This window comes from Euwallacea similis, chromosome 10 (assembly GCF_039881205.1).
Source record: "Euwallacea similis isolate ESF13 chromosome 10, ESF131.1, whole genome shotgun sequence".
NCBI classification, from domain to species: Eukaryota; Metazoa; Arthropoda; class Insecta; order Coleoptera; family Curculionidae; genus Euwallacea; species Euwallacea similis.
In genome coordinates, this window is record NC_089618.1 from 1,361,883 (window position 1) to 1,387,595 (window position 25,713).

A 25,713-nucleotide genomic window follows, 5' to 3' on the forward strand; every position below is an offset into this window, starting at 1 on the left:
GTTTGGTCGGATTAAGACGAAATTTTTATCTTCTACCGCGGCTTTAAATGTTTTTTTCTTTAAAAAAACGCAAATATTGAGATCACAGATCTTTATTTACACAACATAAACTTAGAAACTACTACAAAATATCTTATTACTAAACGATCACATAATTATATTCTTTTATAAGTATTAGAAATTTCAATTAGACTCGTGACAGCAGTAAAATATTTAGTTGGGTATCGGCTACGCATCTAAAAGTGGACGATCAAGATAAAAATTTATTTAAAAAAGAATTCATTTAGTGTATTTTTTTCAAATATAAAGTACATTTTTGCTCTAAATACCTACGCATTTATGTTTAAAGGAATGTAAAGAGTTTCCGTCTGGTCGCGCCTCTAAGGGGCAGTAAAGCAACCACATATCCACAAGGGATGTACTTCTATTGACCATGCTTTACAAAAAAAAAAGAAATCCCACTCTCGTCAGAGACTGAGATGTGCGCGCAAAACTGCTTAATCAAAAATCCCTAAAAACTGTACCTCTTCTCGCGACTCAAAATATCGAACAACACCTGAGTGTCGCTCTTTTCGTCTTCGCTGTCCTCAGTCCTCACATCGTCCTCGATCAGCGTCTCACCGACCTCATGCGCCTCGTAGCGCGTTTGCCGTGTCTGCGGAGCGGACTTAATTTTGTGTATCACGTGACCAGAAATGCCGCACAGGCAAATGAAGAGACCGGCCATGTTGATCGGCGACATAATGTCGCCGTTCATTTCAAAGGCCAGCGCCAGTATGAAGACTTCCTGAAAGGAGGGCATATAGAATTGACACGTCAGTTGTCAGTGAGAAAGAATCATATATGGGGTGATTCGTAATGTAATTAATACAGAACAGATACGTATATAGAAAACAAAATAAAACATGACGATTTTTTATAAGTAGTTTTCTTATGATTCCTACGATCACTGAAAAAACTTGATGATAATGTATACTTCAATCTATTAATACGTAAATCCTTTACAAAAATTACCAGCTCTTATGGGGAATGTGGAAATTAAATCATAACAATTTGGAATAATGTAAATTCACCTTAAAAATCCCAGCAATTGCTAGAGTTAAACTTGATGTGTATGTGACTAGAGTAACTTCACTGAACTCCATGAAGAAAGCTATAAATGCACCTAATAATACTTTAAGAGCCAGAAGAAAAAATTTGTGTAAGTCCATGAAGCCCAACACTTGGCAACTGCGCACGACATCTATTCCTGCAAAACAAATTACTATAATTATTACAGGCACATAAACTTGCTACTGTAAAGAACAGACCTTCATTCCATAAGGCAAATGGAAGTAGCGTGGCAATCATCCAAGGTTGCATGTGGTAAATCATGTCAATGGGGTTGGTCATGCCCATTTTGGACTTCTGCAGTAGGAGCTGAATGCAAGTCCAGCGTAAACCACTCGAAATTGAGGCAATTAAAAGGAGGACAAAGCCAACAAAGTTGAATTGAGTTGACTTGTATGTAAAAAGTATGAGGCCAGTGGTTATCATTAAGACTATGAAGCAGAGACTCCAGGACTAAAACAGTTTATAAATTTTGGTATAATAAGAGAGGATTAAATAATATAAAAGGGTTATAAAAATAAGATAAGACTCTCACCTTTTTCTCTAGCTTGAATAAAATGGAGAAGAAGAGAATAAATACTATTGTAGTTGATTTGGTCATAGTGTACCTAAAATATAAGACTGTATGAGTATGAATTTTCATTTCAATTGAAACCTACTTACAAAGATACTGTAATTAGTTCCAATCCCCAATTAGAAAAACCAATATCAATGCCACTAAACACCCCTGTAGGAGCCACAGCCAACACATATTCCTTCCAACCAAGTGTGACACGTTGCTTGTTGTATTTCCCTTGGAGGCAAAGTCTTACCAGACCTGCTAGCAAAAATTTGACCAACATATGTACAACCACTGTGAGCAATGGGTAAGGAAAACGCTACAAAAAAGATGTACTTAAGCAATTAATACATACACACAATACTTTATTACATTACCTGCAAGAGCCATCGTTGGTAGAAAGTAAGCCCTACCGATGGTATGTAGTAAGTGCCAATTAAGGCCCCAGTAAAGACAGCCGACCAGAGGCAGGAAGGGGTGCAAAACTTGCGCTTCATGGGCTCAAAATCAACTGTTTCCAATTCGTGTGGAGCGTCTTCCGTCCTATCAATTGCAGTGTACTTTACGTTGCTTCGCTTTCCGAACATATTGACCGCTTTGTTATCAGGCACCACATTGCACATCCACGATCGGACGACACTGTTGTTAGCTGGGGACTAATCCTTATTAGACAGTAAATATGGAGTGTTTAGGCACCATCTGACACTGGTGAGCGGCGAATTCTTTACTTTTATCTTTATCGACGTGACCGAAACAAAAACCTTAATTTTTTATTCACATACACAAATATTTACAATGTTAAAGTGCCAACGTCAAACACAGCTGATTATTGACAGGAATCATTTTACTGAATAAAATCGTTAAGATATGACGTAACCGAAAATATGGCAACATCGAAAATTCCGAAACATGGCGCTATTGTCCCACATATTATTTCAATTAGGTTTTGAAGTTTTTTTTTTAAACGAAATTATTTTTGTCCTAATAGACAATTAAACGAAGTAATTTTTTCCTAATTTAATGAATAATTGCAACACGACATAATGAGTGATACAAAAAGATTCGACCCTGTATGACTTATAAAAATAACTAAAACTTCTCATCAGAAATACTTTATTGTACACTTTTGAGTCCTCAAAATAATATGTTTACATTTTTCATGCTTTTATATCAATAATAACCCTTTAATTCTTAATCTAGTTGAGAATATGGACTACACAGCAAACTTATTCGGGCATGTCTCCGCCTGGAACTAGCTGCAATAAATCAAAATATTGGTTATATCAATTTTGACCTGCATCTTTTTGGAAAATCATAGCAAGTCGAAAAATAAGGTGACTTTGTTACATGACAAATACTGAGATTAAGAGGAAGTAAAAGGAACACCTCTAGAAAACCACTCTATTAGCAACTAGATTGCCTGCACCAAGACATTTAGACTATGTGTCACTTTTGATGGTTTCATATTTTGACATCAATCATCATTGCACCAGTAATGCACTCATTCATCTTAATCTTTTACACACTCTGGTACCCATTAGACATTGTAAATTTTTCTTAATCCACTTCTTTTAGTCCCAATAGTCAATCAGGAAATTTTGTTTGGACACACTATATATGTTTTAAGTCAGTGGGCACATTCAGGGAATTTCCATCCAGTATTTCGAAAACTATTGAATGATAAAAAAAATGTAGAGTGTCCCACCACAAAAATGATGTTTAGATGCAGTTCTCATTACATCTAAACCATAGATGAACATAAAAAAACTTCAACTTAACTATAATAATAAATCACATTGAAGAAATGTTGAGTCTCAGATTGAACACTTACCATTGTTATATTATTGCCATTAAGCAATATCTGATCCAACTTTGTAATTCTCCTGCCCTCAGGAGTTGTCTCGTATTCGGTCACATCCTCCAATAACATATTAACAAAGTCATCAAACCCCAATAAAGTGCCGATTATTTCTTTATCGTTTTTCATCACAATGTGAATTCTTGAACCTATACATTTATCTACCAGCTCTGAAAAATAGTTCCCAATTAGATGTTCTGATATTGATATACCTGAAGGTTTTTAAAATATCTCAAAACTATTTGTATGAATTACCAATACCAATTTTCGCAATATCTACGTAAGCTAAGCAAACTGAGAATTGATAAATGCTAATTAAAGTAAGACTTACCTAAAGGTAGCAGAGTGGAAGAGCTTACTGGCATAGTACTCATGTTTGTGCAATTAAGAAGACTGGAAGAATTGCGTTTATACGAACCACAAAGCCTCAGGAAGTTTTAATTTGCTTTATAAGATTTAATGATAAATTTAAGTTATCACTTAATTAAATCTTAAAATTAGTGGAAAATTCAGTTTTTAGTTTAAAGAATTAAAACTAGCTTGTAAACAGTAAACAAATATAACCTCAAATAAGACGTTGATCATTTTAATAACGCCGGGAATATCACTTTCACTCCTGTCTTCTTTCTAATATTTCTCTCTTTTAAAATCGATTGTGTAAAAAAGGATAGAATCTCATCATTTTTAAAGGTTAATGAGTAAAATAAATCTGCATTAGACCTTGAAATAACAGAATATCTGACGTTTTTGACAGTGACAACCCAGCTGAAAATTTCCTATAAAATTAATGAATTATTGTTATTTGTGTTGTGTTTATGAAAAATGTGATATTTTTTGTTGAATTAAGCCGGTTATTAAAATAGTTTCAGCGTCCAAGTTCTGTTTCAAATTGATAGGTAAGTAGTAAATAGCTAGTTGATGGTAATCACCGAGTGGTGAAGGTTCAAGGCACGCTACTCCTTTGAGGCCCCTTTTTGAAGGTGCACTTTTCGCCTATTTTCGTTGTGGTTGAATCATACTGTTAGTTTATTTTGGGTGGAATTGTCAGTATGCTTTATTTACGTCTCTTGTTCAGATTTACTAATCCTACACAGAGGTTTTAGTTTTCTATTTGGTTATGGCCAAAGATTATATCTTTGATTATATTATGTACCTAAATTTAAAATGATTATTGTTGAATGTATTAGTTTTAGTGATTCCTATCATGAACTTGGTTTGTTCACTGCAATTTTGCAATCTTCATATTTTTATATTTCAACTCCCTACACATGACTGAGCATTCATAAAGTCAGTTATACAGAGTTTACTGATCTCATAGCTAAACATTCATAGAGACAGTCATATAGGGAGCTTGCTGGTCTCATGATGGGAGTGTGAATAGGCACAAAATAATTTGTCATTTACTAGGACTTGCAAGTACTTCACGCAATATATATATTTAAACTCTGTATAAACCACAAAATTGGTGTTCTGTGTGATATGAAATTCAAGCAAAAGATGTCAAAGTCAAATTGTAATTTTGCTTGTCAAAAAACACCCTAAATTGTCAACCATCCAGGTATATAGTTGTTTTCAAGTTTTGTAATCTCCAGTTTTACTAAGTTTATTTTTCATTAGAATGATCAATTTTTGGATACTCAAGTCACAACAATTTTTGAAAATTAAGGTGTTAGTTTCTCCCACGATTCCTATATATCAAGACTCCTGTTGGTTGGTATTGGTTGGAATACTAGTCTTTTTTTCTTTGTCTGTGTCAAATATCATTATGGTTCCACACTTGGTACCCTTTTAGCCGCCTCGAAGTTACCATCAATATACCTGCCAATTTCATTCAGGCAAAAAAATCCCAAGTATGGGCAGATAAGAGGCATTTCAAGGAAACGACTCAAAGCACTGACACGATAGGCCGTTTTCCATTAGTCAAAGATAAAGCCTAGAATGACATGGCCAACAATTTCGCGATGGGAAACCAAGAAACTCGTAAACTGCATCTTCGACAAGGGGCCGTTACAGGAATATTAACGTCCGGATTATCCTTTTGCTATTGTGTGGAAATTGCGGTGCTTTCATGATTAAAGATGCAGAAAAATCTGGGGTTGAAATTGTTCAAGAGAACTAGAGATGAATGTTATTTAATTATAGGTGCCTTGTGTAGGATGCTTATGTCGTACCGAGGTAATGCAGATGTCTTTAAGCATTAAAACGCCTTTAATGAAGTGGATACCGTTCAGAGCGCATCTGGCCCATTCGCCGGCGTATTAAGAGCTACTTGAGGTGCCTGCCCGCTTCTCTCATTATAGTTGAATAAGCTAATGTACAAGTAAAGGAGTAAAGTGATGTTCTCTTCACTTGAAGAATTTTTTCTCAGACTTGAGAATTCGACGCGAATTTCGCTAAAGAACTCTGAGCACGTCTTGTCATTTAATTTGCTGGTGGATTGGCCCTGCCTGGACACCTTTACTTTACACATAAAAGTGCACAAATATCTACACCTTCACCACCTCTACCTTCCTCTCTGCACGCCCCTAAACTGGTCTTAGGATATCTAGAATTTCGCAATAAAAGGGAATACTGTGGTTATGTAAAATGTGTTCATTGATATAACCTTGGACATAACAAACATTTTATGAACTATTTTGGAAGTTCGCCCTTTATTTCTCGTTGGGTCTCTAATTTGTGACGAGTCAAAATGTAACATTTTTGAACTAAGCCGGAAAACAAGAAGTAGAATACACTGGAATTGAGTGGTGGATCCCACGATTTGAGTTTTTAGTTGTTTCACGCGCGCTCCTGACTCAACACACTCGTGGCCTAAATTTATGAGCCAGTTTAATTTGTTTTAAAAAGATTATCTAAATGTGGTATTGACTCTATTTTATCCACCACCCACACGCCCCTCACTTCCGAAGCAGATAAACAACAATATTTGCCAATTAAAGCAGATACTATGAGATGACATAGAGTGAAAATCCGAAGGAGTAACAAAGAATTTCTATGAGTGTTACGCCGTGCCATGTAGTTACAGGATATGGTCATACCCTACCCCAAATACCCTAAATTTTTGGGTCAATTAACGAAATACATTTTTTGGACACGTTTTTGAATTGAGAATACCCGGTGTACATGCACGTCATTACACTATTGTTAATGGTATATAATAATTAATCATTAAAACGATAATTATGATCTCTACCGGTTACAAACCATAATAAAAGCATTCGTTTGCCGACTGCTGAATTTTAATTCAGCCCACTTTAATAGCTTGTCCAGTGATTTCTTCATTTACGTGTTCCTCAACATGAACATGAAAAAATTGTGTTGTTTGAAACGACTTTCTTCTTGAATAAGTTGTTTGCACCGTTTTAAACCGGACGTTCGCCTGGTTCATCCCGGGTTTGAAAATTTCCCATCTTGGCCATTATTGCGTCTCCAAAGACGAGAAGAAGTAAGAGAGAAAGAAGCCAAGGTACAGAACTAATCGTTACGGTATTCCACCGGATAGTTCGTACAGTTCAGCGGGCATTTGCGCCAGTTGCTTCGCTTCTACGCCAGCGTTTCGCGGGTTTCGGGTTAATTTACCACTTGTCCTTTTCTGTACGCTAATGACCGTGGAGAATTAGTCAAAGATGCCTGAGCCATCTCCTTATTATGGTATTGGTAACCTTGACGCAGACCGGGATACCAGTGGCGTACTATAGACAGTCCCAGCCCTTCAAAGGAAGGTTGGTAATGTTTCAGTTCGTGCGCAAGGTAGTTGTAGTGACCATGTCCCAACGGCTCTTTTCCTTCCAGAATTGAGTTTTCAATTTTAACATTTCATAGAGATCATTTCGTGCCTTAAAATCGTTTCTGAAGAAAGCATTAAATTATAAGAACTCGTTAATTGCAACTGCTTGAAATTCACTACAGGTATGCCTTTGCCTATACCCCGTTTAAATTTTTAATTTTAAGAATTATAGAGGAATTTTCAGGTTACAACAACCTGTAAAAAGCATTGGCGTAGACGTTTCGAAAGAGAGCTTTTAATTTCCCAAAACTGTAATAATAGATTTGTTTCTTTCACACTAAGCACGCTTCTGTTTGTTCCCAAATTGACTTGCCAATTTTAAGATATGTAGAGGGAGAATCAGACTACAAAATCATGTAAAAGGCATTAGCGTAGGCTTCTCCAAAGAGTCCTTACAATTGATCAATATTATAATAACAAAATTGTTATTTTTCGGTACAGTTCCTTTTCTCGGGATTCACGTCAAGTACACCCCTGCTTATTCCTAAATTGAGTTGTCAATTTCAGAATTATTGTAAAAGAATGTTGTTTATTCTTTCCTTCAAGTCCACTTACACGCTACAGCTATAAATAAGTAAAATATTACAATCTTTGGAATGTAAATTTAAATGAGAACATTGGCGTAGATTGAGGAGTGTATTCCGTCTCCACTAGGACATTCACGGAATCAAAAACGTGCATCAGTGAAGTGGTATTTAATTGATACCGCAAATTTTCTACTTTGTAGAAATTTAATTGTTTAACGCTTAATTACAAAATAATATTCAAGAATTGCGTCATTGATTTTCTTGCACTGCTCTACTCCTGAATACGTCCCTTAAACATTGTTATTAGATCCTAAAGAAAAGCACACGCAAAATGGCCTAATCACGATTGAAATGAATTAAATAAAATAAGTTTATCTTTTCTCAAATGTATGTTACGCCCCTGAATTTCCCCTTATATCGTCTGTTTTAATTCGAAAAGTTTATAGTTTGATTCCTTTTAAATAGGAGATGGACCCAAAAATATGTGATATCTTAATGTGTCGGCAGGGAAAAGGGGACAGATCGAGAAAAACACAAGGTATTATTTTTGCGATATTTCTAGAACCTCCAATGGCGTAACTGACAAACTTTCGAATTAGTTTAATCTAAAAAAGAGGCTCGCAAGTGTGTTTCAACTAAGTTCTTCTTATTCGTTTAAGATTTAGACGCCTTCGAACCGTTCATTGCGGCTCTTCATCGTTCAAACTCACAGCAACACTACGAAATTAAACAGTCCATTCTTCACTAATTAAAAAATAGTAATAAAGGTATTTGACCCGTGTTCACTCAACTGACTATGATTATGCGCATATCTAGTGCATAAGCATTGTGATTGTTGTTGGAGTCAATGATAATTCAGTTCTTGATGTTGGATAATTTAGTTCTCCATCGCATAGATTACGTTAGTTGATGTTTATGGAGAAGATGGGAAAGTGTCAAGAAAAAATTAGTTATTTTTGGGAGTCATTAGGGACCAAAATAGACAAGTGTATTTCGGGATTTATTAGGCGGAAGTTCACAAAGAGCCGGAGGATTAAACTGCCGCTATTTGATCTAAAGAGGTTTATTCACAGGGTATTTATCAATAGTGAAGGTGCACTTTAGTTGTTATGAGTTAGAAACAGTGTATGCATGTTTTCTAATATTTCTCAGGGACGGACGAATTACGCAGGTTATCGAATTACCTCAGATATCTTGTTTAAGAGGAATGACATTTTAATGTTTCAACTTTCCATATCACATAGTATCCCCCATATTGGGTGAGAAAGATGCAATTTCTCTTATCTTAATATGTATCATATGATGCATCTCCTTGTGTATAAGCGGAATGCAACTTAGCTAAAACGGACTTAGAAAATTTTGATACGTGATATTCGAAGTTGTTATGCAATGCGGATATAATGTTATGGTTGCTGCTTAAATTGATTTTTTTTGTCAAACAAGAAAAAATGGCGATTTAAATACGTCTTTTCGGATTTAAGTCTTGACTCGTCTTAATCAAGCTAAAAGCAACATTTTTTCCGAAGAAAAACGGCGTGTCAGCCTTTGTTTGCGAAACCCCCCATGAGGCTTGAATAATTGATTATAAGCGTGGGGAATTTGAAGTAATTGATGCTTATCAATCCATTGCCGTGCGCTAAATTTTGCTAAATCCACAACCGTGTCCTACTTTATTTATTCTCATCAGAATCTCAAAACTCTTAGAGGGTCGTTTATGCAAACAAAACATTCATGAATATCTAAGCAGACTGTTAAGGAAGAGAAATGTCCTTTTATATTGCAAATTGAAGTCATTTTTTCCCACTTATCACTAGAAAGGATTGCTGGGAATTATTATTCAAGTAATAAAGGCACCTATAGTCTTATTTTGGCAAAAGTGTTATAGGCCGTTACCTGATCAAATCGACCGCATTCTGTCTACCATAATATCATTATTTGTTGCTCTTGAAACAACAGATGTGATGTACTGGTAGTGATGTATTATGTGTGATAGTGTTATGCATCCGAAATGCGTATTATTTCTAGGAGAAATGTGAGTTAACTTTTTTATCCTTGATGAACTAAAATTGCCTTGTCGTAGATAGAAAACCATCCGCAAACGGTAAGTAATTGCCCTTCGCAATTGCTATCGTTTCTCTTTGCTCATTTAACAAAATCAACCCATTACAATCAATTTGTCGCCAAGAAGCCGGATTTGCGACAAAATAGATGACCTGTAAGTTGAGTTGTCATCATCTCATCATGGAAGTGGAAAAATAGTAGAAGGCTGATTATCTAGGGTTGTTTTCATGCTCCGAAGCCGTCGACGAAATAAGAGAGTTGGTAGTTAGTAGATGTCAAGCGTTTTTAGGACTGTGTACGTCTATTAGAATTAAATAAGCATTTTTATAAATTTTCAAATTTGAAGGTTTGTGAAAAGTACAAAGAAAAACGAAAAAACCTAAAAATTTAACACCTGACAAGTTAACAGTCACTTCTTAGGTAATGTTTATATTTTACGATTTTCTACTCGCCCTGAAAAGATACAGGGTAAAACCGATGAGTCTCCGTGATCTGTAGATTTAATCCGCATTGATTTTTGTTCGTAGATTGCAAATCCGTTACGTGATGCCCTCTGCGCGGCTCACCCTGCGCGAGGAGGACGTTGTCCGTCTTGCGCTCGAATTTCTGCATAACCGTGAATTGCACATCTCGCAGCTGAGCCTGGAACGTGAGACAGGTGTGATTAATGGTAACTACAGCGACGACGTGCTTTTCCTACGACAGCTGATCCTGGATGGCCAATGGGACGACGTGCTCGAATTCATCCAGCCGCTAGAGGCACTCAAAACTTTCGAGCTGCGCAAGTTCAGTTACGTCATCTTGAAACACAAAGTAAGTGATGCGTAAGTGACTTCTAACATGACTTGGTTGCGCTTTAGTACATTGAGCTGTTGTGCATCAAATCGGAGGCCAACGTCCAAGGGTCCAGCGTGGACAATGCTGTCGAGGAGGTGGTCAAGGTGCTGAACGAGCTGGAGAAATTTTGCCCTACCAAAGAAGATTACTCGAATCTGTGCTTGCTTTTGACTTTGCCCAGGTAAGGATTAAAGATTGACGATATTTAAAAATATGTACTATATGTATAAAAATATAACCATGTAAATCAATATAATTATGAAAAAATATTATTTTCTAAGTTTTCGTCGTTTTTGTTAATATCAGACTCACAGATCATCTGCAATATAAAGACTGGAATCCTTCGAACGCCCGGGTGCAATGCTTTAGGGAGGTCTACCCCCTGGTGGCCGAATTCCTGCCCGGGGATAAGAAAAGTACGGACAGTAACGCCAACGCGTGTTCTCGTAACGATAGACTGATACAGCTAGTAATCAAAGGTCTGCTTAAATCACATTTCTATCTTCTCTTCGTTCATCTTTCTGTCAACAGGTATTTTATATGAGTCGTGTGTAAATTACTGCCAAGCCAAAGCGACCGGAAGCACTGACCCTCAAGCGCAAGGAATGACATTTTCTCGACTTTTAGACGGTAGTGTAGGTATGATTTGTGTTATATTTGTGGCCTTTCATCTCCAGACAAATATATTAATATAGGTTTTAGCGATAGCGATCTTTCCCTTCTCTCTTGGCTGCAAAGTGTTCCTCCGGAGACTTTTTCCGTTCCATTTGAGCAAAAAACACTGAACGTAGACGTAGAGCGTCTAGAGCGGCCCTCTTTGGAAACCTCCTGGACCGAGCACATGTTGGTCACTCCCATTAAACCGAAAACCTTCCCGCATTCGGCGATGCCCTTTACTAGACCCAGGTCAGCCGCCGATATTATGACTAGGTATTGTTGATTTGAAAAATAGTTTTTCTAGTTGGACATTGCTTCTTTTACGTAGATCTCTGATGCCAGTTTTGGACGGTTATGGCCTGAGTCAGAGTACGGCAGTCCAAAATGGCAACTCGAGGACTATGGCCATGAGCACCGGCGATATCAGCCTGAATGGGCCCATGTCCAGGAGCAGCTTCGCCAGTTTTCATTTGACAGGAATAAAAAACAACAAACTTATGAACTCTTCTGTGGATCGGCTATTTGAGAACGAGGGAGAGGTGTTTCTGTCCAATAGCTACGCTGATTTCCAGCAGCTGCCATGCATTCAAGAGCAAACGAGCACGCCCAAGGTACAGCTGCGTTTGTAAACTAGGAAAAGGAAGTTGTTGTTGAGTTGAGATGTTTTCGTGTACTTTGCACAGGTGTTTAGTGGATCGGTAGCGGCCTCGAAGAGTCCCGAACGCAAGTTCTCAAACGCGTCTACACCCGAACATCGCGGTCGGGAGAGTCCGGCTTCTATCGGCACAGCTCGCTCTTCGCGTAGGGACTCGCTGAACGAGAGGTATATTAAATTCTTATGATTCATTCAGGCCTTTTTTTAAGGCAACCATGGAATTCTAACAAATAGACATATTGACATGTTGTATAAGGTTGGAGTTTTTGGCGTTTTTGTAGATGTAGATTCAATTAATCTGAAGTAACTAATAAAATTGCAAAATAAAAATTGGCACGGAAATCGGCCACGGATGTATCCGATCGGTGCATCCAACGCACATATAAGACGTAAGATGTTACTTTGATATTGGTAACACACTTTCCTCGATTTCGCCGCCATGGATTAGTGTCTAATTTTCCAAAAAGGAAAAACAAAACTGCAAAAAATAGTGGTATATTCACGTTTCCTAGATCTTTGGCACAGTGCAAGTGCAAAGATTCATATAAAAAAGAAAACAAAAAGCGTATGAGTAAGAAACGAAACGTTTTTGTGATTTTAGACCAGCGGCCGTGGTTCACCACCAGAACTTGACTCTGACGGCGCCTGCACCCGTCGCGGTGGTACCGGACAACAATCTGGAACAGAGTTTCTCTGGGGAATTAGTGAAGGAGTTCCAAAAAACGAAGCTGAAGTTGCAGGAGGCTATGGCCGTCCGAGAAAGGGAAAGGGAAGAACTATTGAGGCAGATGCAAGGCCAGGGAGAAAGCAAGCTTGGGGACGAGTGGTAAGGCAACTGATTAATATTAACAAAATTAAACATGACGCACTACCCCTGGAATTCCAGCATGCCCATGGGCCTGTCATTTGTTTGGAATCACATTTATTAATATTTGGAAGGTGAATCGTCATTGACGTAGGTTGTTTATTTTAGCTTTTATGTCTAAGGACAATTATTGTCGCTGCTTGGATGCCGTATGTTCTTGCCTTCGTTTTTTCTCAATTTCTATTTCTTTATGAAAAATATAGATATCGTTTGGAAATCCAGTAGTTGCGTGTTACACCTCTAATTCTTTTGCTTTGTTTAAAATAAATTGTAGTTTCATTAAGGAAATCATAAAGAATTTTCAATCCGAAAAATTCCTAAAAATTATCTAATTTTCGTATCTGAGAAGTGTATCTGTGGTAATCTCTTGGTACATCTCTGGTTAATTATTTCGTTTCAAATCTATCTGATTTAGGAAACCGTTGGCGTAGGTTATTTATTTCCAGTGTAAAAATTTCTGACATTAAAATGTGGTGTTTTAAGTCTGTCAGTGACGTACCCTTCGATTAATTTTTCCCCCCGCATCCCCCCATTTTTCCCAACCGCATTTCCCAATATGAGTTCGTAATGATCACTATAAATAATAAATAAATAACAATAAACATTCTAATATTACGTCGGCGTAGTCACTATAATAAAGATGCCGCTCCCGTTCTCAACTCCGCAATGATTTGCATGATTTAACGAGATTCATTATGATCTCAATTAAACTAATAATACGCGACGGCATAAAAAACATAAACAAAACAGTCATCTAGTGCCTAAAGTGGGAGTTAATAATTTTTTTTTTGTTTCTAACCAGAAATGGTTTTATCATTATGAATCATACCACGGAAAATGAAAAAAAAAATTATTTTTTTTTGTTATGATTACCACATTACCCGATTTATATCCACTCCCTTTGAGTAAAATTCGGATAAAATTGAGATAAACGATGTAAACGTAGTCAATTGTGACAGAAATTGTGTCGTCTCCCCTGCACACGGGTATAAAGTTTAAATTAAAGCGACTGACTAGGTTTATACCGGCGTTCTTTTTTAAATTTCCATAGTAAATCAAACGAGTGACAGGGTAATAGATCAAACTAGATCGAATCCGCCAAGGCCGTACGCAACCTCCAGGGTAACTATATTTAAATCATGCCGAAAAAATTCCCATATACGACGTATTATTAATAATTACCTTATTATTCAGATTTTCAGTACCAAACTAGCGCAGGTCGGCGGCGATCATCGTTTGTTTTCCTCATTACTACGGATTTTTCATTGCGCACAGCATCAATTAAATCAGTTGCACTTGTTTTTTAGCAGCAGTGCACGTGTGCTCATCGCGGATGGTGATGCATTCAGTGATATTTTTTGTTCGTGAGTAAGTGATGAGCAAAGTGTTTTTTGTCACAGATTCATTTTTTGTCAGTTTTGGTTTTGACGTTTGTTTTTTCGTCTTCATTGAAAGACCTGTAGGATGACCAGATTTGAGTCTTTTCGATTTTTTAATCAAAAAGATTCAAACCTAATAAGACAATAAACTGCAGAAAATATGCTGCTACTTTTGGTACTAAATGCTAAAGTAAATATGTACGGAATCATAGCCTTTTATAAGCGGTGATTAAAAAATGTTTCACTGTGTGTAGCTCCTTGTGTATAAACGTTAATCTTGCATTTGTAGTGGATAGTTTACTATACCCCTAATCAATAAGAGTAAAGATTATTATCGGAAGTTTCTATTTTTGGGCCAATTAATAGAGGTTTAATTAACCCATCAATAAGCTCACTAATTGCATCAAGTGGTCCGTTTCTGGCTCTTTAAAACGTTCTTCTTTGTGTTACTTGGTTCGTTATATCAGATACCACTCTAATGATTTTTTTTTTTGATTTAAGGCTGGAGTCGTCTAAGACTTGTATTGAAAATAGTTATGAAGTTAACAATGCGTTTTTTTCTACTATTACATCTACAAAGTTCTGAAATTTTCGGTTTGCATAATAAAAAACTTATTGGTACAGTTTGACCAAATAAATTTATAAACATCTCTACAGTTTAAAATGTGTTAGAAGTACAAATCTTTAGAGGACAAATCAGGAATAACGGATGACTATATTCCCTATATACCTTTTTCAATTTTAAAACTCCTTTAAATTGAAAAGAACCTAAAACCCAAATCAGGATAGTGATACTGCTACAATCGTTCTACATTCTCTAGATCCTATGGCGCAGCCTTAATTCGGTCCATTCACATTCAGAACTGCGGATTGCAGTTTCCTTATGCAATTATGCAACATATTAGGCAGATATTTGTTTTACACTCGATTATGTTAGCCACTTTTCGATATTTAGAATGCAATAGGATCAGTTCGTTTTAATCACTTTCACGACCAGCGCAATGCAGGAGGCTGTAAGTTTAGGTCCGTTTGACGAACTTGACTCAAAGGGGTATGTTTTAACGAGTTTTTTGAATGAAACTTTTTTTGGTATGGTATTTGAGGGTTAAGAAGGTGTAGGTAAAGTGAATTTTCTCGTGGTATGCATAAAGTAACGAACGCCGCAGCAAATTTTCAGTTCTGAAGGGTTTTAATATTTAATAAAGCAATAATTGTTGTTTTAGATCTAAATAAATTTTCGAACTAAGTTGTTTTAAAATCAGAAACTTAAGACTTAAATAACTCGTAGTTGAGTGTTCTTTAAGTAAACTTTTATGATGTATTACAACACACATTTACACCCTCCGGTGACCAAAAAACTGTTCGAAATCGGACACACGACAGTAGTTCCGTATATGGACAGAAGTGATTGTGAAGTGCACGGTGAGAGAAAAAGGTATTTCTTTTTCGTAGTAGTACTAATTCATTTTTTAAGTTCAAAGTAGGCACACTTTGTATCTTTTGAATTAAAGTCTGTTAAATTGGCAACAAAGTCTTGCTAAAATCTCGTCAAATCACAGATCTCTTGATATTTAATTAAAACGGGTATCTATTCGCTTCTTTAAAAATGCGAACTCAGTATTTGTAACATTCTATAGTAGGTAATTGCCGTTAAATTTGATAGGATTCTCAAGGACCCCGTAGAATATCCGTAACCTCAAAGAAATTTGCGAAAATGTCTAGTACTTCCTTTGAATGAAATTATTAAAATTCTCTTGAATGCCTATTAAATACTCAATTGATATAATTTCATTTTATGTTGTTCTAGTAAAGGGAACAAAAGTCTGAACGGAAATAGGAATACCACATCGCCCAGGCCTGCGGTTAATGGCAACGGAGATTTCAGGTAAGTTTTGAGGGTTTTTTGACACATTTAATAGCTTGTCTTCAGAGTTAAAACATTTTTAAATCCCACGAAAATTATACATATTACATGTATGAAAATTGCAAACTTTCGGAACTCAGAGTCTGCTGTGAAAGAAAAATTTTAACCAAAATTTCTTTGATATTTGAAAATTTGTTTTAAAGTCACATGGATCTAAAACTCGAGGTCGGAACAACCTTGGGAACAAAAGTTTTTTTGCAGCAAATTTGCATTATATGTATTTGTAATATAATATATTTATTATTATTTTCAGAGATATAGCGTTTGAGAACACCCTCTTAAACAGCAGTCGGGTAAGTTTTAAATTGTTTTATATAATCTTTAAGTCTTTTAAGTCTCAGTATAAAAATTGCAGCTTTATATTTTTCGCCTTACTTGAATAAAGATAAAATGTTATAGTGGAAAGATAATGAAATAATTCGATTTTCTTTCACGTGCCGGTCTTAAAAGTCTTGAAATTTTGTCATTTTTATCTACGTTTTTAGTTCTCAAATATATCAACATATGATTGAACGTAATTCAGATTTTTTGCACATTTTCTCAATAACGTCTCAATAATGATTGTTGTTATGCTAAATAGGTACCAAAACAACGGAATGCCATTAAATCATCACGTTATTATTATTTATTTTGCTATTCATCATCATTTAGCGTGTAGGTTTGGCTCAACAACTGTAGATGCGCATATTTACAAGTTAATTTACTTTTTTTGCGCAGCACTTTAGTTTCCCCGAATTTATTTTTCCCATGGTTAGCAGTTATGTTAATCTCTTGTTAGATTTGACAAAAATAATTGAAAAAAGTTCACACACAAACACAGTATGAGCTTGTTTACAATCAAAAGCACCTGCTAATTCGGTCATACAATGAGAGTTTTGTTGATAAATATTTTTGTTATTGTGAGGTTGAGAGAGATGCGGTGGGTGGTCATAAAAGTCGAATCAAGATCACAGCAGGATTCGAATTCCTAATTATATTGATGAATATTAGTTATACGCAAATTTAGTTTAATTAATTATATCGATGATCGCTGAATTCTATTCATCTTAAATTTGCATTAGCAGTTTTAACAATGTTAATTTTGTTTAAAGCTGTTTAGGCAAAAAATATGGGCTCATCCGTAATTATTCACCCCAATTAAAAAAGAAACGAATCTTCTAGAAATGAGTGAGACTGCCATAATTACCTAAATCCCTAAATTTATTTCATTCAGTGATGTGACCTAATTTATAAGAGGCTAGCAAATACAGCATAAACTAAAAAATAATCAAATATTTAACATCCTCAAAACAAGAAAATAAACGACCATATATTCAAAACACCAGTCTCTATCTTTATATCACCCATTACTATTAACACGGTCATAACTGTTTAGGAGGTAACATTACTTTGATAACATACTATACCACTACGACCATTATAAACCATTAAACAACCATTGGCCTATCGAGCTATTTTTACCATTAAAACCATTGTCCAACGATCGCAAATTTATGATTGCTATTGGAAACCCGTTATCGCCGAATTCTTTAGATATAATTATTGTCAAACGGAGGTAAATCCGCCGATCCCAGTAATCAGCAAGGTATAAAATAAATTAATAGTATAAAATACGTATAAATAAAAGAAGTCGAATGGAGATAGATCCGGTAGCCCTGCAGGCCACAAGATATTATTAAATCTAGTGGTGATTTCACTGCGAAAATGTGAAATTTAGACCATTGCAAGTACAAAAAGGTAATCATATTAGTATCGGTCCGAATTAGTAAAGCAGAAGGTCAACTGTAAAAGCAACAACAACAACAAATGTTGCAGAGTAGTGGTTGTCGCCACAGGCAGACATAAAGTACCTGGGAGGTCCTCCAAGTACTACGTAAGCAAACTAGGCAATTTTGGTTAGAGTTAGTATCGCTGAGAGTTCTTGGGGACCTTCCCTGGTATGGGCGGGTGGCATTGTCAAGAAAGGAAGAAAGACCGCGAGGCAAGTGAATTGGCTAACGAACGGTGGCAGTAATCGCAGTATTCTTCTTTCTTCGATCGTTGATGGTCGCCACCATTCACAACAAATATTGTCGGAGCTTTCCTCTCCTTAACCTCGATCCGAGTTACATATTCATCGGGCATTCAAATTGATAACCAATAATCCGAGTCAACGTAACAGTGATCTAGTTTTGAGATGACATTCTTGGTGGAATGAGGAACGTCCGGTGCTAATAGGTACAGGACACGGTACTACCATAGTGCTTTCGGTAATTTTTGGAGTGTCCAAGGGATTTTTTTCTCTAGCAGGTAAGTCTAGTGATTTTATCGTGAGTTTAGTGCTAATGATGATTTGTGGCGATTAAAACATTTATGAACATTTGCCTCCTTCTTACTGTTTATTAAATTCTTGCACATTTCTGACCATTTATGGCAACATATACCGCATTGTTATTTGCTGTTCTTTGGTATTCCAAACACGAGCGATGACACAATTTGCTGGTTTTTAGTCAACGCTTGTGACTCACACTAGAATCTCGTTACCTAAGACTTTTCTCACTTCTTTAATGGACGAACAAAAGGTCTATGTTGTGCGAATAACGTTAACGTTTTGTCAACGGTTGGGCAGTTGGTAACGCCCACTGAGGAAATCGCTTCATCAATTGCAAAATTTTCGAGATACTCTAAAGAAACAAAAACTATTATATTCAACGAGAAACATTTCGCTGGTACTGAGTTGGTACCCTATTTCTTATATCACTCAATGTAATGAATAAAAGTACTTTATTTAAGCTGAATTTCTAACTCTATGTCTCGGAAACGGGTTGAAACTTAGGACAATTCGTTATTTAAAATCTCAGTTTTGGAAAAGTTGTCAAAACAAGATACGCCACTATGCCCTTATTATACCACGCCATCAACCCTTACTTCCAAATATAGTCAATAGAGTATCTAACTGTAATATATTACAAACTCAAAGGCCCAGTTAGCTTGTTTTTCTAGTGCAAAACCTTCCCACATCCACATTTTTTAATTGCAAAAAAACTCTCAAAACCACATACTAATAAAATAACTAAACTTTCTTTCTGGAGGTTGAAAGAGAATCTGGAGTCGTTCCGCCTCTGTTTTTTTTTCGACTGCGGATACTTCAACAACTAATTTAGAAAATATCAGTGGCGTGTACTGATTTTTATTAGATGACATTCATAGACTTTTAGATTGTGTTTAATAAACTGATCTCTTACAACGTGATAATCTCATCAGTGTTGGGTCTCCCAGTGTTATAATAGTATTCTACATCTTCGTCCTCATCTGCACCAAAATGGAAGAAGCGTGGGCTTCCCATGTGCGTCCGTTTTCCAAACACGATTATTCACGCTGAATTTAATTTAAATAGTTATTGTTTATTAATTAATTGCTTTGGGGTTCATTCTCTGAATTTTGATAAAATTATTTTGTCCTTTTTATTCCTTTTTTTAATATTTTTTCGATTTCTTTCTCTCCAAATTCAGTGGTGTAGGTCTCACAAATGCGAGGACTGTAAAATACAAAAACAGATAAATCTAGTCATGATCAAAATCAAATTTCTTCATCCACATGTCTCTGATGTGTTTTTACTTCATCGACCACTATTCATCGCACATTCCTTTTACTGTATAACCCATAAATATTAATGGCACCTATCGCCGAACAAGCCCACACTTCAAATTTATAGAACCATCATTTTATGGGCCTGGTTCCTCATAAAGTGACCAGAGATGTGTTCGTTCTAGTCTTGACATTGACACGAATTCTCTTACAGAATCTAATGGAAAGTAATGGTTGTTAAGGTTTCAAGTGAAGCTTCAGAAGAGTTAAGGTCACGTTTTGTAGGTGTTATCATGTGGTGTTTCCCAAATTTTTGGCTTCTAAAGTGAGCCAATATTTTCTCAATGGAATATATTGGGTGGGTGCTGCCTGTAAGGAAAAATTCTACTTAGAAGTACTATAAAATTTACAAAACCTGTGGCATACCGGACCGTGATTTTCATTTAGCTACCAGGTTTTTCAGAAAGCATTACGCGGTCAAGAATATTTTTTAAATTTTATCTCTAAAACACTAACTAGACTACTTGCATCCCCGAAATAAGTGGATGAGGGCTAATATGGCAAATTGCCGGCTACTTTATCTAGATGATAATTGGCCTTTATTAAGTCGCTTCTATTTTACAGCAATTAGTTCCCTTGAAAAAATTATCCGAGCGTTGATTTCTCGGCTTTAAGGGCCAATATATGAACCTTCTGTTAACTTTGTCAATGAGGTAGTTTCTGTGCTATTATTGCATTGGTTTGTACAGAAATTATCTTGTTAAAAAAGGTACAAAAGTTTGGTATATTGACAGTAAGCGTGAAAACTTATGAAAATATTACCCGGCAATCTTTAACTAATTGCGCTTTAGACAACTGCGTTTCCTGAGCAATTACGTTAATTTAATTTCAAATTTCGCCTAACTGCATTGTTTCCAACCGCGCAAGATGCTCAGTGATATAATCTGATTCGTCCTTAATGGTCGACAATCAAGACCACTTGAGCAACGTTGACGAAACTTCCTTTTTTGCTGAAGCGATTTCTCATTCAGTTGTTACCTCTTCAGCCACAAATCATCATCATTAATGAGGGCCAAAAATTAGGGTGATCGTTTTTAGATTTTCGCCATGAGCGCCGCAACTCTGAACAGTAATAATTCGGCGATAAAGCGCCTGGAGGCGCTATTCAATGACGTCAGGCTGGAAAACAGGCCCCCTCAAGATGTTGTGGTCGAGGTAGAAACGAAGCATAGTGCCAAATGCGATGTGCATAAAACTGCCCGAAGAGGGTCTTTGGGGAGCACCCTGCACCTCACCAATAGGTCTGTAAAACGTATTTAAAGTCGGAAAATTGCCAATGTTGTTTCGTTCAATAGGAGGGATTCCCTGGGGAATGTGGTGAGTCAAAAGAGGGACTGGCACCCTGCCGGGTACTTTGGAGGGGTGGGACCAAGAAGGGAGTCAATGCCCGCCTTGAGCAACCAAAGCCATTACCTCAATGGAGGATTTTACAGGTAAAACGTGTATTTAAACCAGTGTCAGATCTAGGGATATGTACATGATACACCACCACATTCTAAATTCAAAACGACTTTAAAGGCCTTCAAAACCAACCTATTTTTTTTACTTCAATTGCATATTTTTGAAATTACGGAGAACATGATCTTATAGTCAGTGGTGGATCTATAAGGACATAAGTGGGTCCTCGGGCACAGAACCGAACTACCTGGCTATATATCCGTCGCTCTTTCAATTCTACCATCAAAATTCCCAAATTCAATTAAATCTGAAAGTTTCAAAAATGAAAACAGGCGTCTCGAATTCAACGCTTAAATTCAAATGCAATAGAAAGTATTTTTGTGGCTGAAGACAAATTTTGTCATATTATAAGAACGCTAAAAACATCAAATTAGATTAAGTGGGGCTTATCAGAGCGTGCCGCAATGGCTGGTGATCAACAGTGGTACTGGTTCGTTTGTTTTTTCGTCGAGTGGTACCTCATAAGCATCACAGTCTTTTGTTGCTCTCCGGCTTGGGCGAATAGTTAAAATTGTGTTTTTTGTAGGCGGAAAGATTCACTGGTTCTGCCTCCGAAAAAGGAACTGGAGCATCCTAGTCAGTTTTCCTCGATGTTAAGGAATAATAACAACAATAATAATAACAAGAGGTATTCCTTTGGTGGGTCAACTTCCAGCCTAAATGGGAAGAATTACTTGCAGGTGAGTCTTAACACCTTACGGGGAGTCTCTAAGTGGAGAGGTGACTTATAATTGTAACATTTTATTCCAATTGACAGAAAAACAAATACGTTATAAGAATTAGTCCTCTATAACAATTTCGATTTACCATAGTGCGCAGATCATTTTCTCCACCCTCGGTAAATTAAGAAACTTATACATATTCCTTTATTGGCAAATTTCAAGCATTTAATCACGTATGAATCCATTGAAGTACTGTATCGTCGATTTCTAAATTACATACCCATAACTTGCGTGTCTTTAAAAATATGTATATAGCATCTCAAATTCCACGCCTTTGATATTTATACAAATTTGCTAAATGGCCAGTTGGGAACTTCAGATGCTTACTTTTTAGGCACCGGGAGTAAATATGCGCAGAAACTCGAGGAACTACTCCTCTGACTCCCTGGACACTCACAGGAACTCCTGGGACCCGGGAAGGAGAGGCTCTGCTGGTTCTTCTTGTGGATGGGACGACCCCATATGGGAGAAGGTATTTACGGGTGGCGGGCATTTAGTATCCAATAAAATAAACCTTATACCAAGTAAAAACAGTTGTATTGTTGTTTTTACTCACACGTTACTTTAACTTATAAACAAATAATGATTAAAGCAACTGGCTAGTCAAGGCTATTAGAATTGATCTTTCCCAATTTGGACGTGGAGATTTACAGCATTGTATGTTATTTTCGTCTTTAATAAGACAAGGAAATCAAGCAGGTTTAACTCTGCTCAGGCGGCTATCAGATGGTTTTTGCTAATTCGGTTGAGAATTTCTTAGGCTTTTGATTAAGTGTGAATAAGAATTGTTCTTGAAATTTTATACAGGCATTCAACGTATCTTAAATAAAAAATCATAGAAATTCTCTCTTTCACCAAAATACCAAAAATAACCTAATGACTTTCAGGATTAGAGATAAATCTGCTTGATTTTCTTTTCTTAATTAAAATTTGCAGCCGTTTCCAAAAATCTTTGTGGCTTGTGACTATCTTCGAACACAAAGCCTCAAATTAAATTTCGCGAATTTTACAAAATGCCCAACGGCTGTGGATCTGGCAAGCCAGGAGACCACTCACTGAATTTTGATACCTTAATATTGTAACACTTTGTTGAACTTAATACTTCACTTTAAGTTAAACGAATTGCGCCTCATTTTACAAAGTGGATCAGTGAGCACTAATATATGCTAATCGGAACCTGCGGCCAATTAGTTCTGTTCCTATACGGTCTGCACAAAAATGGCAATTTTTCTGTGGGCGTTCGAAAGCTGCGTGACGGTACCTTTTTTTGGTTCGTGAGAATCTCTGTTTACATTTTGTTAAATTATTATTATTAAAAACGTTCTGAAAAAGACCTCTCAAAAGTTATAGTGATCAAACCATTGAATGCCTTAAATGAAAAAGTACTGGAACGAATAATTTCATTGAACCCACATGTGATATTGTTAGCATAGTATATGGTTTGAAGCCTTTCGTAAAATAAAGAAAAATAAATGAATATAAACGAACAAGTCGGTTAACGCATTAATCGAACACTGTTCCGGTACGTTTACGAAAATGGCAGGTACTATTACCGAAAGCACAATTTTTATATTGACACTTAGATGAACCACAGCCTGCCCACCTACTCTTGCCGATTAGTGAGTCGAGCTTTGTATAATTTTTATATTTAGGTACGTTTTGGTGGCGCTTCTACTAACCGATTTGTTCAGAATTGCTTGAATTCATCTAATTGCCTCTTCAAGAGGCACACGTTTTTGCCATGAATACCTGCATTGACGACTTTTCCCAGGTTCATAGCTTCAACCATAATCTTGGGTGGTCAAGAAAACTACTGAAAGTGTAGTTTTAAGGGTAGAAATATTTTAACAAAACAGAAAACTAATACTTGACACCCAACTTCAACTTTGATTTAAAACCGAGTATACAGTTTTTTCTGCTGGTTATATAAATATAGTCCTGCATTGGTAATTCCAGACCCAGGAAAAAAAGCAAAAGTATCCTTTAAATGTTTCAAGAAGAGAATTTCCAAATCCACCAGTTTGTTAAGAATTGTAACCAACTCTTCTCATAGTGAATATGATTTTCGTGCATCCACCATATTGTCAACAACTATAGATAATTGTGGACATAGTAAATGTGCATTTACGCATGTTTTACACATGCATTTCCTGGTACTTTTTTGAAGGTCGTTTACAAGCGACTCATAAGTATATTTTCCTTCCATTGCCCATTTTTTACTTATTAATAATCATAATTATTAATATCGCCATTGACCACAGTTGGTACGCATTTTTTCCAATAATTATCATGAATTTACTATATAGATAACCGGTATGCTAAACCGTTAATTATCAATGTTAATGCGCCAATTTGCGTCGTCCTTGCGAAAGAAATCGACCCATATCCAGCGCTAATAGGGCAGGATTGTTTATTCATTTATTGCCGGTTTTCAAGGTAGTTTGTACCACGGTTTTTGTCTGGATTTTTGCCTTTTATTTACATTTATATTTAACTATATTAAAACATAGTTTTTATATTGGTATTTATTGGAAATTTGCGGTGCCGGAGGAAACCAACAGTATTGTTAGCAGAACAAACTTAGTTTGTTACCTATTGCGTTCCATTGGTGCGTAACAAATTAGAAAATTATAAGAATTATCAATTTTTTAACGTTTAATTACATAAGGAAACTTGTAAATGACAGTTATTTCAGCTAATTGCATATTTATAAATTGCGCCTGTTGAGGAAAACAATTAGATTGTCGACATGCAAATCTGGGCAAAAGCCTGTCTGAAGGAGATTATAATAGTTATTGTTGATTTGCTTCTTACGTAAAGAGTGCGCGCATTTGCAATACTTCCTAGTTTCTTGCCTAGATTTTGTATGCAGGGGGTCTCAAAACGAAATAACAGAATAATATATGAAACTACATGGATTTAATATCGATTTACTGGAAAAAAATCCGTTATTTAATAAAATCTTTTAGGTATATGCTACACACTCTACAACCCCCTGAGAGCGTTCTATGTCACTGATTTTGGGGTGGTGTTCATTTCTTATTGTTTAATTTGAGCAAAAGCATGCTGTAGGAGACTTCTATAATCTCTTCTCTTTTCATATCTGAGGCTGCGAAATAATATGGCAGCACATAATTTCTTCGAGACTTTTCTTTAAACGTTGCGCGTAATTTGCTGATAAACTAATGCAAAGCAAACGGCAAAATACCATGTTTCGTGGATATAAATTACGGGATTAAAGTCGTTTTAGAATGGACAATCGGCACTTACTTTCTATATTCGACGATTTAGATTCCGCGCAAAGTTGTTGTAATATATAAAAAAAAAGGATCATTTTTTTCTTGCTTTTACATCTGAATACACATGCACAGGTCCACGTTATAGAATTCGAAAGCTTCTGCCATTGCACAACAACTCAATTAAATTTATTAGTATATTGGGCATATTCTGGGCTGTAACAACCCAATTGCAATGTTCGAAACTGGTTATTTTTGCATAACGAACGAAAAGTGTTGCAGACGTACTGATTACGCGTGAAAGTTGTCCCCGGAAAATGATTTAGTGTCCATTTGTTGGGCTAAAATATTCTCAATTTAAACAATTTTTTTTAAAACAATGTACATTTACGTGAAATTCATGGAATTATCCAGATCCAAGAGTGTTCAATTTGGAAATCACGGAGGCCAT

The 25,713-nt window shown here is 36.2% G+C and overlaps 3 protein-coding genes across 7 annotated transcripts in view; 1 reads left to right on the top strand and 2 right to left on the bottom strand.

Moving 5' to 3' along the window:
* Positions 1-76: 76 nt before the first annotated feature.
* On the bottom strand, positions 77-2,448 carry LOC136411691 (solute carrier family 35 member C2). The gene is made up of 6 exons (XM_066394348.1): positions 2,047-2,448; positions 1,774-1,988; positions 1,646-1,718; positions 1,311-1,563; positions 1,074-1,249; positions 77-787 (listed from the first exon to the last, which is right to left on the bottom strand). Exons 1-6 carry the CDS (start codon positions 2,290-2,292, stop codon positions 512-514), a joined length of 1,239 nt encoding a protein of 412 aa, XP_066250445.1. The 5' UTR covers positions 2,293-2,448; the 3' UTR covers positions 77-511.
* Positions 2,449-2,787: 339 nt separating this feature from the next.
* On the bottom strand, positions 2,788-4,031 carry LOC136411489 (U6 snRNA-associated Sm-like protein LSm5). The gene is made up of 3 exons (XM_066394076.1): positions 3,859-4,031; positions 3,501-3,697; positions 2,788-2,925 (listed from the first exon to the last, which is right to left on the bottom strand). Exons 1-3 carry the CDS (start codon positions 3,899-3,901, stop codon positions 2,896-2,898), a joined length of 270 nt encoding a protein of 89 aa, XP_066250173.1. The 5' UTR covers positions 3,902-4,031; the 3' UTR covers positions 2,788-2,895.
* A 251-nt stretch (positions 4,032-4,282) lies between these two features.
* LOC136411822 (WD repeat-containing protein 47) overlaps positions 4,283-25,713 on the top strand; it is a 29,501-nt gene continuing 8,070 nt past the window's right edge. Inside the window, exons 1-11 of one of the 5 annotated variants that reach the window (XM_066394559.1) lie at positions 4,283-4,423; positions 10,430-10,715; positions 10,763-10,920; positions 11,046-11,218; positions 11,271-11,378; positions 11,435-11,669; positions 11,725-12,007; positions 12,080-12,219; positions 12,653-12,877; positions 16,103-16,180; positions 16,473-16,512. In XM_066394559.1, the coding sequence (XP_066250656.1) occupies positions 10,449-10,715; positions 10,763-10,920; positions 11,046-11,218; positions 11,271-11,378; positions 11,435-11,669; positions 11,725-12,007; positions 12,080-12,219; positions 12,653-12,877; positions 16,103-16,180; positions 16,473-16,512 (1,707 nt within the window). In that variant the 5' untranslated portion in view covers positions 4,283-4,423; positions 10,430-10,448. Of the gene's footprint in view, positions 4,424-7,057; positions 7,250-10,429; positions 10,716-10,762; positions 10,921-11,045; positions 11,219-11,270; positions 11,379-11,434; positions 11,670-11,724; positions 12,008-12,079; positions 12,220-12,652; positions 12,878-15,077; positions 15,347-15,489; positions 15,731-16,102; positions 16,181-16,472; positions 16,513-17,926; positions 18,509-20,884; positions 21,088-21,141; positions 21,280-21,830; positions 21,985-22,360; positions 22,499-25,713 lie in introns of those variants that run through there. The other 4 variants (XM_066394558.1, XM_066394560.1, XM_066394564.1 and 1 more) reach the window with 4 other exon arrangements.